General features: G+C 43.3%; 1 protein-coding gene across 1 annotated transcript in view; it reads right to left on the bottom strand.

The window, feature by feature from the left end:
* Nucleotides 1–1,677: 1,677 nt before the first annotated feature.
* Nucleotides 1,678–15,387, bottom strand: part of GALNT11 (polypeptide N-acetylgalactosaminyltransferase 11) — a 74,431-nt gene continuing 60,721 nt past the window's right edge. The window contains exons 7-12 of the mRNA XM_021665232.2: nt 11,450–11,567; nt 8,636–8,788; nt 6,145–6,363; nt 4,754–4,858; nt 2,921–3,058; nt 1,678–2,367 (exon numbers count right to left, since the gene is read on the bottom strand). Coding sequence (XP_021520907.1) covers nt 2,236–2,367; nt 2,921–3,058; nt 4,754–4,858; nt 6,145–6,363; nt 8,636–8,788; nt 11,450–11,567 — 865 coding nt within the window. The 3' untranslated portion in view covers nt 1,678–2,235. The remainder of the gene's footprint in view (nt 2,368–2,920; nt 3,059–4,753; nt 4,859–6,144; nt 6,364–8,635; nt 8,789–11,449; nt 11,568–15,387) is intronic.

Below are 15,387 nucleotides of genomic sequence, written 5' to 3' on the forward strand. Positions count from 1 at the left end.
CCGGCAGTGAATCGGAGTGAGCCGGAGCTCCTGCTCCCACCGGCAGTGAATCGGAGTGAGCCGGAGCTCCTGCTCGCACCGGCAGTGAATCGGAGTGAGCCTGAACTCCTCCTTGCACTGGCAGTGAATTGGAGTGAGCCTGAACTCCTCCTTGCACTGGCAGTGAATCGGAGTGAGCCAGAGCTCCTGCTGGCAACAGCCTTTTTCCATCTGCAGACTGGTTCACGTGCAACCCATTCCTGACTCAGTCATTTGAGGGTTTTTTTTTTTTTGGCTAGAGGTTTATCAGTTTTACTTACCTTCTCAAATAAGCTTTTAGTTTTATTTTCTCTATTGTTGTCCCTCATTTCTGCTTCTCTAACTTGCTCTTTTTCTGTTAAGATGGAAGCTAAAGTCATTGAGACATGTATCCTTTTGTAATACAGGTGCTTAATGCTACCAAACTTCCAAGTACTGCTTTAGCTGCATGCCACACACTGATATGCTGTATTTTCATTTTTGGTCAGTTCAGAATAGACTTTTCTTCTTTTACCCTAAGGTACTGGGAAGTGTGCTAGTTTTTATACTATTTGGAGATTTTCTTTTTATTGATTTCTATTATACTTTGTATGACTTGAATTTTTATGCCTATATCACGCCTTGCTCAATATCCCAGAATATGGTCTATCTTGGTAAATGTTCAAGTGTATTTGAAAACAATGTGTATTCTGTTGTTGGGTAGTGTCAATTAATCAGGCCAAGATGGTTGGCTGGTTGATAATATTGTTCAGGGTTTCTACATGATACTCTTCTTTTTCTGTCTACTTGTTCTATCATCAATTACTGAGAGGTGTGTTGAAATCTCTTACTATAATTGTGGGTGGGTATACTTCTTGCAGTTTTAACAGAACTTCAAAATAAGGGCCACGAAAATGGATAAACTGGGATTATTTCTTCTTGGTGAGTGAGTTGAGCCTTTTATACACGAAATGACCCTCTGTATCATCATCTGTAATAATAATATTTGTGCTTGAATCTACTGTCCAATATTAACATATCTATCTATGCAGATGTCTTTCACGTATGTTCCCATCCTTCTATTTTTAATGTATTCATATTTCAAGTGAGTTTCTTCTAGGCAGCATATAGTTGGATCTTGCGTTTTAATCTTGCCTTTTAACTGTAGCATTTACCTCCATTACACTCAATAGGATGATTGACACACTGTTGGATTTCAATCTGCCACCTTGCTGCTCTTGTTTTCTGTATTTACCATCTGGCCTTTGAGGTCAAATCACAGATAACATAGGATGTGGTGCTGAAACTGTTTTGTGGTTCAAGGTAAAATACCTGTGTGCATACCCTGCAAGATGAGACTGGGAGGAAAATTCATCTTGTATTTCAGAATTTTTTTTAGTATATGCAGAGGATTCCCAAATGTATTGTCTCTAATTGAGATAAATCTTCCAAGAGTCTGACCTCTGTGTCCAACTGCCTGTTGAACAGCTCTCCCTGGGTGCTGCACAGGCAACTCTGATGTCCAGTATCTAAGGTCACACAGCTCAAGCTGGGACATGGGGCTGCATCTTGAGAGGCGGAAGACTGCTACCGAGCCTGCTGGGTCATCAGCTGAATCCAAGAGCATCTATCCCACCTCAGACCAGAGGCCCCAGTACAAGACAAAATATCCTAGTTAAATAATCATCAAAAAGATTCTTTATTTTAAATGTAGATAGTGTCATAATTCATCAAAATAATTTATAATAGTTAACTGCCTCTTAATACTGTCTTATAAATGATGATGCCTTCTGAAGTTAAACATAATGTAGATTCAGTTTTTTTAAATGATCTACTTAGAACATACTATACAAATAATAAAGTGTTTTTTTTTTTTTTTTTTAGAAAAAGCACTATCTATCTATCTCCTATGAAGTCTTCCAGGAAAGGAAATCATGACAAGTTCCTGATCAGGTAAAAACCACTGCATCATTAAAGGGGATTAAAACGAGGCATGAATAAATCTGAATAGAAACGTCCGTTTTCCTGGGTTTTGTCCTTCTGCACAAGCCCAGTTCTATAACAAATTCCTTAACAGCAGCTCAGAGACGACCTCAATGTCTGGGTAAAACATACTTCTTCACCACCCATCTTCCTCTCCAAGACAGCTCTGCTCTACCCACCCAGGCCTTCCTCAAGCCCGATCTCCACACAGGAGGCAATGCCTGATGAAGCACCGTTCCTGCCACAGCATCCACCTTAACCTTCCAAATGCCACTGCTGTGAGGAGGAGCCGTCACAGATCGCCATGGCAACGGAGCCCTTCTGATCCCGGGGATCCACCGCTCTCAGGCACTGTCCAACCGACACCTGGTATAGCCGATTATTTTTCTGAAAAAAAGACCACCAGTTACTGGCAAAACGTGGAAATCCAGAAGAGACGTGGAGCATTTAAGAATTCAGATTAATTAATAGTCCCCCTAGTCTAAAGATTAGTTTTCTGCTGTTCCAGTTACCTGCAGTACAGTACAGTAAGATGATTTGTGACCACATAATCTGCATTATATTGATTGGTTTTTATAGAGAGAATGAACAGGCTGTGGGGGCTTCCTCAGTGCTGGGACTACAGACGTGAGCCACTGCACAACCACAGTATGTTGTTACAACTGATGTGGTTTGTTGAGTTACTGTTGTGAACCTCTTACTCTGCCTGATAAATTTTATCACAGGTATATGTCTGTAGAAAGAAATCCAGTATATACAGGGTACCTGTGGGTTCAGGTGTCCTCTGGGGGGTCTTGGAACATCCTCCCCCCGGATAAGGGGGGAACCACCATACTGCAAACTGAGAAGACCTCCCCCGAAGGTAGAATATGAGTTCATCTCCCTCACTCAACCTCGTGGGCTTTTGTACATTCTCCCAACGTCACCGGGCACTCCTCACCCCAAAGGTCCACTGCTGGGATCCTCCTGACCCGTGGCATTTCATGAGCCGTGGTGGGTCTGATGAGCGAGTCTCTGACATGTCTAGACAAAGGAGACTATTTAAAACCAATTCATGCTCTTCATTATAAATCCAGATCTAGAGAAGAAAAAAAAATTTAGATACTGAATTTCAAGACGGAACAACACTTTACATATTCTTCCTCAGCTGTATTCTGTAAGGTCTCAAAGCAGAAACAGACCAGTGCACTAGACTTACAGGGAAGCAGATTCAGCTTGGTTCATTCCACTTCGAGAGCTAGGCAGGAGGAGGTGAGGTGCTATTCTGGGAAGACACCTAAGCAGTGGGTGAATTTTGTTCTTTGAATTTAACTGCCTGAATTAAGTCTTTTCCAATTTTAGAGTTTAGCAATTATATAATTCTCTGAATTCCTGGACTGTGTGGCAAGCTTCTGGCTGGCTTCTGGAGACAGAAGGGCACATGGCTGCCATTTTCATGGATTCCTCATCTGTGGGGCAGTCAGGAAGTGCATAAGCTGAACCACAGGCTATCTTCAGGAACACCTGGGGGACAGGGCAGGTGCAGTGAGTAACCTACTCTCCAACGTGCGGTATCACTAAGTTCAAAAGGAACCTGTTCTCTTCTGTTCTAAGTATGTACTCATTGCTTCAGCTTAGAGACCCGATATGGGTGTGTGCAGTTCTGTGTTAATATGAAGACCCTTGATCAGAGTCAGAGGGAGCAGCAGGAGGATTTTCTGCCATGCTGCTATTGTTTCATAGCCTGTGTGTCCAGTAAGGGAGCTGCTGGCCACATGCAGCTACTGTGCCCTTGAAATGTGACTAGTGTGAGGCAGAACAGCTTAAGTTTAGCTGACTTATGAAGCCACATGTGACCTGGCTACAGTGTTAGCACAACTACGCAGCGACACCACAGTACATTCAGAATAGCGTAACTAACTCCATCACCCAACTTCTATTTTCTGGAACAAATTTCAGCAGTCATCTCACTGTGACCTACACCACTGAAACGTCACGGCAATCTTAATCCTTCCACAAAACTACCACCTCTCCTACCCAGAAAAGGCACAGAAATCCCTTTTAAACACGTTTTCAACACATGTTATCACCTGAGACTGGGCATGAACTCTCCTGGTAGACGTTTGATGAAATTTCACAGTATACATTATTTACCAAAAAGCCCAAATTGTTTTTTTTTCATTCCTGAGTGACACCAACCCCCCACTAAAATAGAAACGAAACATTGTAGTCTTGAGCCACTACAATTTATGCGATCAGATTGCTGTTAGGTTATGCTATTTTATCAGACACAAATGAGTTTGAAATTACTGTTCCAAATTGAAGTAAGTTATCTGCTGATTTTTAGGGCCGTTTTATTATTTAGGAGACATACATAAACTGAAGTTAAATTATGTGAATGAAATGAACTGAAATTCTGTAGAATATTAGAAAATACAAATAATGCTGTAAACAATTAAAATGCTGCTATGACAATGAGCAGAGGTAGGAAAAACAAAGGAGACAAAAGCAGCTGACTGAAATGGCATCTATGGCCACTGTCATCCTTTTAACCCATTTATGCCGGAGGTGCAAGTTTTTTGTGTGAAAAATCAGACCCTGGTGATGACTTTGAGCAGTAGGGTACAGGAAACTCCCGCAAGCTTAGCGTTCCAATAACAGAACACTAGGCATAAATGGGTGCAGAGAAGCCAGAACAGTAGACACTGATGTCCTCAGGAGTGACTGCCAGCAGCTTCCCTTCCCTGGAAGCCGCCTTGCAGGCACTGGCTGTGAGTCCCGAGGTGCCACTCACCTGGTTTGGGTCAGTGTAGTCACAGGCCTTCAGCACCACGAGGCCTCCCTTCTGACTCGGGCGGCCCTGGGCCACCAGGCATTTGTTGGTCTGGAGGTGACAGAGCTGTAAGAGAAGGGCACTGGCAGCTCAGCATGCGGGAGGCCACGCCCGAGGTGCCTCCCAAGCCTGGATGTGGTTCTGGGCAAAATGTGAAAAGACTATTCCACAGGTACCAATTCCAAGGCTCATAAAAAGATAAGCATTTTTTAATTCCTAAGTTCTAGCCTCAGTACACAGGAGCATCAAGACAGACAAAAGCTGTAACTCCAAAAGTTATTAGTGACTTTACCATGCAGGCAGTGTCAGGGATGTTTCCTAATATATAGCAGATGAAGGAAATTAAAATACCATCCCTGCCCTAAATAAAGAACCTTAAAATGAAGTCAGGGATGTAAGAACAACACGTATGAAAAAGTACACAATTAAAGGCAAATGCCTGAACTGGAGACACACAGATGACAACGCTCACAGGGACTGCAACGGCAAGAGAAACAGCAAGAAGTAAGAGTGGGACGGAATCAAGTACAGGGCACACTGCTCTCTCTTATACTTAGAGAAAAACACCTCATACTAAACATCTGGATGGCTCTTTTGTTTTATTATAGGGTCAAGCGCTAAGGAAGGGGGAAAGCTCTAGGCTTCCTCCTAGCCACTGCGGGAGAGTTGGCACTGTTTTGGGAGAAGTGCCTTCTTCATAAAAGAAGGGACACTGGGCAACACAGATAGTGTCTGCCCTCGGCTTTCAGAAACCAACTCTGAGAGATGACTCAGGAGAAAGGGATGATTTTATGGCCAGACCCCTACAATTTAACTGTGACCATATAACTAATGAATTTAGACCCAAAGAAAGCTAATGTGGTTGATCAATGTGTTTTCTGCTGAGCTCAGGTGACTTCTGGGAACAGCCAGCATGAAATCCCACCCCATTCCCCAACTCTGAGCCTCACTGCCACCTCCACTCTCTGTGAGTCAGTTCCCAGAGCTGTGAGCAAACAGCAGATCGCTGCCCCATTTCTCCACCTGTTCTCCTTTTGGGACTGGCCTCTATCCAGGGTGTATTCACATGTGCCTCTGCGCTCTTGAAATCTGTCACGTAACTTATCCCCACAGAAGGCACGCTCCCTTCAAGGCCGGCAAGGCAAGGATCCTTAGGAACAGCAGCACAGACAGGAACATTTCTAAGGTCCTGCACTTGAGTAGAGGAAGTTCTCATAAAGAGAATGTAATGAAAGGCAAGCTCAAGTCTGTCATTAGACTGTTAAGTCCACAGTGTCACAGCTTGTGGACATCTCAAAACTTTTCCTATCAAACACTTTTCACAAGACACTTGGCAAAGGCTGCTTTCTTACCCTTCCACGTTGAAGGACTTTCGGGCGTTTTGGGCCTCTGTTGACAAAAATGGGTTGCTGGGGTTTGGCGTGAGGCCCAGATATCTGCATCTCTGGATATACATTATCCAAATACCATTTAAATGATTTGCAACCCAGCTTCTTTCTCAGTTCAACGCGCTCACTGATGTTGCCATAGCTTTTCGTCTTCAGGTCAGGTCTTAAGGAAAAATACTGCTCCTGAATTTTAAAAAGTGAAATAACTGAATTTTTCGTTAAAAAATGATTATCATGCAATTATAGAGATTCTTCGCACAATTCAGTCTATCTGAGAATCAGTGAAGCAGGCGTATACGTGAGATCAGTGGGTCTCATTAGTCTCAGTACTCGATGCTCTTCCACTTTACTGAAACCCCAGGAGGTTCTGCTTGTGTGGGCTGTGCCTGTGCATATTTACCATACAGAAATCAAAACAGAGAGACCTACAAATTATTACATCCTTAAAATAATTAGAAACTCATTTCAAACACAAAATGACTGAGAACAGTGACATTGCTTTATATTTTTGCAAACCTTTTTGCTGGCTGACTTAGCAAGTCAGCTAAATTCTCACATCTGCATTTACTTTGTCCTTGTTATGATATGTTGTTTTGGTTAAATATATGTATTTTTAAAACTACAACCTATATTCAATAACTTTTGAAGTTTAGTAACAATGTGGAATATGAAATCATATTACAATTTGTACACTGTTGCATTAAAATCTACTGGTCTATTCAGTTGGGCGTGGTGGCTCACACTTGTAATCCCAGCACTTTGGGAGGCCGAGGCCCGCTTAAGGTCAGGAGTTCGAGACCACCCTGGCTAACATAGTGAAACCCCGTCTCTACTAAAAATACACAATTAGCTGGGCATGGTGGCGCATGCCTGTAATCCCAGCTACTCGGGAGGCTGAGGCAGGAGAATCACTTGATCCCAGGAGGTGGAGGTTGCCGTAAGCTGAGATTGCGCCATTGCATTCCAGCCTGGACAATAGCAAAACTCCGTCTCAAAAAAAAAAAAAAAAAAAATTCACAGCAGCATTTGAAATAAAGTCAAAAAGTGGAAACAGGCAGGGCATGGTGGCTTATACCTGTAATCCCAGCACTTTGGGAGACCAAGGTGGGTGGATCGCTTGAGCTCAGGAATTCGAGACCAGCCTGGGTAACATGGCGAAACCCCATCGCCACCAAAAATACAAAAATTAGCCAGGCGTGGTGGCGTGCACCTGTGGGCCCTAGGGATTTGAAGTAGGTGGATGGCTTGATCCTGGGAGGCAGAGGCTGCAGTGAGCCACTACACTCCAGGCTGGCTGACAGAGTGAGACTCTGTCTCAAAAAAAAAAAAAAAAAAAAAGTGGAAACAACCTTAATGTTGATCAACTGATAGATACGTAAAATGTGGTCTATTCATACGATGGAATATGACTCAGCAATAAAAAGGAATGCAGTACCATACATGGTGCGGCACAGAGGAACCTGAAAATGCTGTGCTCAACTGAAGAAGCCAGACAGAAAAAAACCACATTGTTTATGATTCAATTTGTATGAAATATCCAGAAAAGGCAAATTAAGCAGAGACAAGAAGTAGATTAGTGGTTGATTACTGGTTGTCCAGGGCTGAGGCAGAGAGGGAGATTCTGGGTTGATATTGAAGGTTATGGACTTCTTTTTGCAGTGACAAAATATTCCAAAATCAATTTGTGGATTATACCTCAATAAATCATTATGAAGAAAATATGTAAGGTGATCCTAAGGCAGAAGAAAAAGTGGAGGTAATTCTCAATGTGCCATCTACCAGGGGAAGAAGTGGGACTGGGTCACAACAAAGTCCAATGAGTAAAAGAAAAGGCCAGGCCTGGCGCAGTGGCTCACATGAATAGTCCCAACACTTTGGCAGGCCGAGGCGGGAGGATCATTTGAGCCCAAGAGTTCAAGACCAGCCTGGGCAACGTAGTGAGATCCCATCTCTAAGAAAAAAAAAATTTTTTTTTAATTATCCAGGGATGGTGGCACATGCCTATAGTCCCAGCTCCTTGGGAAGCTGAGGCAGGAGGATCACTTGAGCCCAGGAGACTGAGGCTGCAGTGAGTGGTGATCACATCACTACACTCCTGCCTGGGTGACAGAGCAAGACCCTGTCTCAAAAAAAAAAAAAAAAAAAAATGCAAGTTCTGTGGGTATCACAATAGAGGGACCAGAAGGAATAAAGAGTGAAGACAGAGAACTTCTTCCAACATGAGCTGCATTACCTCTTAAGTAGACATTTACAAAACTAAAGAGTCAGATTAGAATCAAAAAGAAGTGAAGTGCTAGGTGGGGGGTGGGGGGCGGGACTAGAAAGAGATGGCTCTAAGGTGAAGGTTAACCAAGAGAAATACACCAGAGTGAAAAGAAAAGCAACCAAAGCTATCACTAGGCCAGTCACTTACGGGCCTGTCATTCCTCCTTCTAAACAAGAAACTTAATCTCACCTTGTATTCATCCAACCAGACATGTGCCAGCCTCAAAGAGTTGTGTGTCATGGTGTCCTGACCTTCAGGAGATCCATATGGTCGCCTTTTTCGGAAAATGTGTCCAACTCGAGAGCAAGGGATGATGAAGAGCTTCCCGCCACACATCCAGATCTGGCCAGAAGCAAAAACGGGTGCTAGCAGTTGCCTCACATTGTTGTGAAACCAGTGTAAGAATTTTCAATGAAATTAATCTTTATTCAATAGGTGTTTATGAAACTTGGCAAGATATTTTATCAGATACAAATATTCAAACAGAACAAAGTCAGAAGGTACACATTGTTCTATCTTTATGATTACAAGGAACTAAATTCTAAAACAGTGCATATAATGCACACTTAGTACCATGTGTCTGAAACTGCACTTACCAAACTGTGTCGCTTTAACAGATCAAGAGACTTTATCTTAGGCACCTAAGGACAGAAGTGCTCATCTAATTTCAGCTTCACAGGTACTTGCTTATACAATGCATATAATTTCTTAGAAAATAGATTTTTTAAAATAAAATATATAGAATAACTCCAGATTAAGATTCAAAAGACCTTAGCTTATCTAAATCTTGTCCGTGACTATCTGAGCTACTTTAGAGTTAAGTTCATTTTTGTGGGACTCGATTACCTTATCTAAAAAAAAAAAAAAAGAAACTGAACTTTCAATAAAATCTATTAGGCCTTTAACCCTAACATTCTTTTTTTTTTTTTTTTTTTTTTTTTGAGACGGAGTTTCGCTCTTGATACCCAGGCTGGAGCGCAATGGCGCGATCTCGGCTCACCGCAATCTCCGCCTCCTGTGTTCAGGCAATTCTCCTGCCTCAGCCTCCTGAGTAGCTGGGATTACAGGCACGCGCCACCGTGCCCAGCTAATTTTTTGTATTAGTAGAGACGGGGTTTCACCATGGTGACCAGGATGGTCTCGATCTCTTGACCTCGTGATCCACCCGCCTCGGCCTCCCAAAGTGCTGGGATTACAGGCTTGAGCCACCGCGCCCGGCCTAACCCTAACATTCTAAAATTTACAGAATGAAAACCTGCCTTTTTTTTTTTTTGAGATGGAGTCTCGCTCTTGTCCCCCAGGCTAGAGTGCAGTGGCACTTGGCTCACTGCAACCTCTGCTTCCCAGGTTCAAGCGATTCTCCTACCTCAGCCTCCCAAGTAGCTGGTTATTACAGGCTCCCACCACCATGCCCAGCTAATTTTTTTTTGTATTTTTAGTAGAAATGGGGTTTCGCCATGTTGGCCAGGCTGGTCTCGAACTCCTGACCTCAGGTGATCAGCCCACCTCAGCCTCCCAAAGTGCTGGGATTACAGGCGTGAGCCACTGCACCCAGCCAAAACCTGCTTCTTACAAATACTGTAGTCAACACATCTGCAGAAATACAGGACATATGTGCAGGTATCATGGTATTATCTGACAGGGATTCTGCTACCTGGACTAAGAGATGGTTGGGAGGAAATACTGGGATATTGACTGGGAAGGAGAAGTCTCAGCTTTCCCCCTGCCCTCTTCCTGCCTTTTCCAAAGACTGTCTACGCCACAGTCCTCTGAGCCACAGACCCCACCTACACTGTCACCCTTCAAACCTTAGTAATTGGAGAAGACAGATTATTCGGGGTGGACTTCTTAATGGGACGGTATTAGTTTTTCCAAGAGAGCAGGTATGATACACTAGGATGGTCTTAGGCAATCAGGGAAGAAATCTGATCACCCTGACCATATGTATCTAGTAGTATCAAGAAATAAACCAACAAAGAAAGAACTTTGAACACACGTTAAGACATTCTAAGTTTATATCCAACCATTCATAATAACAATTCATTTATAATTTTAAAAAAATACATACACAGAGTGGAATAACAGACACTGGAGACTCTAAAAGGTGGGAGGGAGGAGGGATGACATACTACCCGCTGGGTACAGTGTCCATCATTCCAGTGATGAGTGCACTAAGGCTAGACTTTACTACCACACACTATGCACTTGCACCTCTAAATCCATAAAAATAGGCTGGGCACAGAGGCTCGCACCTTGGGAGGCCAAGGCAGGAGGACTGCTTGAGTTCAGGAGTTCAAGACCAGCCTGGGCAACACAGTGAGACAGCTCTACAAAAAATAAAAAATTAGCCAGGTGTGATGGCATGCGCCTGTACTCCCAGCTACACAGGAGGCTGAGAGGCAGGAGGATCGCTTGAGCCCAGGAGTTTCGAGGCTGCAGTGAGCCACTGTGTTCATGTCACTGTACTCCAACCTGGGCAGCAGAGCAAGACCCTGTCTCAAAAAAATAAGTACGAATAAATATATGGGTTCTTAATATGCTTTTTCATTTTGTTGTTTTCCTAGCCACTGGATCAACACAGATACTTCTGACATTTAGAACAGATATCATCCATATCACAGATTCTGGCAAAGTAGCATTTATTAAGGACAGTTTGTCAATAAAGATAATCATGGAGCACTCTGGGAGGCCGAGGCAGGAGCATCACTTGAGCCCAGGAGTCTGACACTAGCCTGGGCAACACAGTGAGACCCCATCTCTACAAAAATAGAAAAACTACAGGCATATGCCTGTAGTCCCAGCTAATCAGGAGGCCGAGCAAGAGGATTGCTGGAGCCCAGGAGGCTGCAGTTTCCATGATCATGTAACTGCACTCCAGCCTGGGTGACAGAGAAGACTCTATCTCAAAAAAAAATTATAATAATAAGGAGAATTTACAGAAAATATGAGATCATGGATGAAAATCATACTCTTCTAATTGAGCATGCAAAAAAATAAAATTACCCGAAATGATATTTCCAAATTTTCTCCTCCCCAGATATCCATGCCACTATCATACTGTCCAAGTTCATGGAAATACTGTCTGTTCATGGCAAACAAACCTCCAGCCATTGTTGGTGACCTAGAAAAAGGAAAACAACTACTGTACTAATTCCATCTCGTCACACAAAAGTTTACAGTCTTTTGTTAAAAATATTCAGTGTTGCTTTGGAACATAACTAATAAAAACTGAATGAATGATTAGGAAACATTTTATCCAGCATCAGAAAATGAGCCAGGCCATACAACTGAATTTTCTAGACTGCTGGTAATATGCTAGTATCTGGCATGCAGAGCCTACTTTTCTAAGTCTCAGAAGTTCTTTTCCTATTATAACCATTTCTGATAGAAATCTACCTCATATGGTAACTCCTTTTGACACTCTCACAGAGCCTTAAGGACAAAACCTGGGTTCTAAGGTCCACCAAGGAGAGACCTGACAAACATCACACATGGCGAGTTGGACTCACACGAGTTAGACCAGTGGCTCTCAACTGGGATGACTGTGTTCCCCAACAGACAGTTCGTAACGTTTGGAGCATTTTTAGCTGTCACATCTTGATGTGTTTGGCAGGGTGCTTCCAGAATCTGGGTTGAGGTCAGGGATTCTGCTAACTATCCTAAAATGCACAAGAGGGCCCCCTACAACAAAGAATTATCTGGCCCAAAAAGTCAGTAGTGCCAAGGTGAGCAGCCCTGTGCTGGAGTGGGCAAAGCCGGAGACTGGTCCTCTCAGGGACTTGCGCTAGCTTCCAGTCAGCTCACTTCCTCCAACTGGACAGAGCGGATCGTGGATTCTAGCGGCCCAAGCTGCCTGCAGAAAAGAAGCCAAATTATCTCTGCAGGGAAAAAACATCATCCCAGGTATGAATGTATTTCTATCATTTTTTATATATCATGTCTGACGCTAAGCAAAAATAAACAAGCAACAAATAAATAACCAGGCAACTGGGGAGGTAAAATCACATGAAAGCAAAGCGAGAGCAACAACCTACAACAGAAACAGATGTGCAGGGTTTCAAATTATGGACTTGGCAAGCAAAGACTTGAACTGCTCAGTAGATTCAAAGAAAAAGACAAGACAGAATTCGGCAATTAGTTACTTCGAAAAAGTAACCATGTTTATACATACCCAAAAAACACTTTATAAAAACAGACAAAAAAAATTTAAGCAGCCAATGAAAAAGAGATTATCTTAAGGGAAGTGAAGTAAGACTAAAACACTGACTTCCTGTCTGAAACAGTGAATGCTGGAAGGTTCTTGAATGATGCCTTCAAAGTCCTGAAAGAAGGTATCTGCCACTGCCAACCTAGAACTGGATACTGAATAGAAATGTTCTTCAAAATAATGAGGACACACAAGGACATTTTCGGAAAAACAGAGGATTAATCACTAGGAGGTCCAAAAAAGGAACTCCTAAGAGTGTTCTTCAGCCAGGATGAGAGCAGTCCCAGATCCAGCCTGCAGCTACAGAAGGAACAGGGTAACATGAAGGGGAAATACTTGGGCAAGCCCACATGAATACTGCTATGTAAGAAATGGCTTCTGGGGCTTAAATGATATGGACAGCAACAGTAGCATACACATTGGGGGAGGGATAGCTGAAACATGAACATTCTGAGATCCCGGCATTGTTTGGAGAAAGCACCAATTTTGATTACACTCTGTTAAATCAAGAACAAATGCTGTATTCTTTAAGAAAACCACTAAAAGAGCGGTACAGGAATGTATAACTTTAAAAATGGAGTGGCCACTGGGAACAGAAACAACTGGACTCAATCCAAAAGTTCCAGAAAAGAGAAAAGGTTACACTACACACAGGACACACAGAAAGCCAAGAGTAGTACTGAGACCTCAAAAAACTACATTTTCACACTGGTTTAAAAACAAAACTTAGGCCAGGCACAGTGGCTCACGCCTGTAATCTCAGCACTTTGGGAAGCCGAGGTGGGCTGATCACCTGAGGTTGGGAGTTCGAGACCAGCCTGACCAACATGGTGAAACCCCATCTCTACTAAAAATACAAAATTAGCCAGGCATGGTGGCGCGTGCCTGTAATCCCAGCTACTGAGGAGGCTGAGGCAGGAGAATTGCTTGAACCTAGGAGGCAGAGGTTGCGGTGAGCCGAGACTGCACCATCGCACTCTAGCCTGGGCAACAAGAGCAAAGCTCTGTCTCAAAAAGAGAAAAAAAAAAAACCCACAAACTTAATTAAAACAAACTTGAGTACGTGCTGCTTATGAGGGACACATCTAAAGATAGGACCCATGGAAAGACTGACAGTAAGAGAAAAGTCGCCAGCACACAACTAGAAGGAACCGCACGATGGTACCGAGAGGCAGAGGACGGGGAGTGACAGAAGTAAGCAGCATCCGCACTCCTCATGCAGGCCGGGTCTACAGCTGGCGAGTGCGGAAAAGAGGAGTCCACTTATACTGGGTGCAGGAAGTAAGAAACAGAAACACTTAAAATAATTTTTCTCTGGGAAGAAAGAATGGTGGGGAGGAGCAGAATACCACGTTTCATACTGAGTTCTACATGATTTGATCCATTACTGGATTTGTATTTCTGATTAGAAATTAAGCAATGACAAATACCCATGAAGATGATGAAAGAGGCAAAAATAGACAAAAACTGTCAACTATATCCATATAACCAAGTCTGGGGTGCTTTTTGTGATCTAAAAAAATTAAAAAATACTTTTCTGAACTGCACATAACTTCCTTCATCTTTGGAAAAAGAACATGGACAGTACAAAAGGAAAAAGGAAAAAACGGAGTCACCACTACTGTCTGCCTCCAGTCACAGGACGTGAGGTCACAGACCAGAAACACAGATGGCCAGTCCCCGGATGCAGCACCACTCTTGAGAGACGTGCTCCACCACCTAACCCTCCTGTGCAGAGCCGAGGAGTGACCCGCGCTGAATGCCCTGCCAGGGAGTGCAGAGGAGCTGCCAGCACAAAGACAGAGACAACGGAGACCTGAGGAAGCTTTTCTTGGGACTTCGCTGTTTTACCAAGATCTGCCACAGATCCCCACACGGAAGGCCTGACAGAGCAGAAGAGGACCCAGCTCTGCTAGCGTGCCACATCAGACCCCTGCAAGTGCCCCAGGACTCTATTAACCTCCCCTCCAGGCCTGGTTCCAGAGGCCAGCTGAGGACATTCTAGTCACCGTCTGTTGGGACGACATTATCTACTGAAGAGACACCTCTGTGATCCAGCAATTTACTCCTAACCTAGAAGCTATGAGCAAGAATATTCTCTAACAACGCTGCTTGTAATGTTCTGAAAAACAACTAAGGCCGAGCGCGGTGGCTCACGCCTGTGATCCCAGCACTTTGGGAGGCCAAGGTGGGCGGATCACCTGAGGTTGGGAGATCCAGACCAGCCTGACCAACACAGAGAAACCCTGTCTCTACTAAAAATACAAAATTAGCCAAGCATGGTGGTGCATGCCTGTAATCCCAGCTACTTGGGAGGCTGAGGCAGGAGAATCACTTAAACCCAGGAGTGAGCTGAGATGGTGCCCCTGCACTTCAGCCTGGGCAACAACATCAAAACTCCGTCTCAAAAAAAAAAAAAAAAAAAAAACCTCAATTGCCCCACCAAAAAACAGTAAACTGAACAAGTTGTGGTATATTCATATAAGAGAACATTATATAGCAATAAAAATTATATCTATATACAACATGGAATCATGTTTTAAAATGTTCAACAAAAGAAGCAAGAGAGCTCTCCTCCCCTCCTTCCTGCCTTTTCCCTTCCCTCTACTGTAAAAAGAAAAAGAAAAAAAGAAAAAAAAAAGAAGCAAGACATAATAAGAAGTCATAATGCCTTTACTTCTGCAAAGTACAGCAGCAGGCAAACTGAACTGTTTTGCATAGAGATGCATTCTTA

The sequence above is a fragment of the Aotus nancymaae genome, unplaced genomic scaffold (genome assembly GCF_030222135.1).
Source record: "Aotus nancymaae isolate 86718 unplaced genomic scaffold, 86718_ANA_hifiasm-v0.15.2.pri h1tg000002l, whole genome shotgun sequence".
Taxonomy (NCBI): Eukaryota; Metazoa; Chordata; class Mammalia; order Primates; family Aotidae; genus Aotus; species Aotus nancymaae.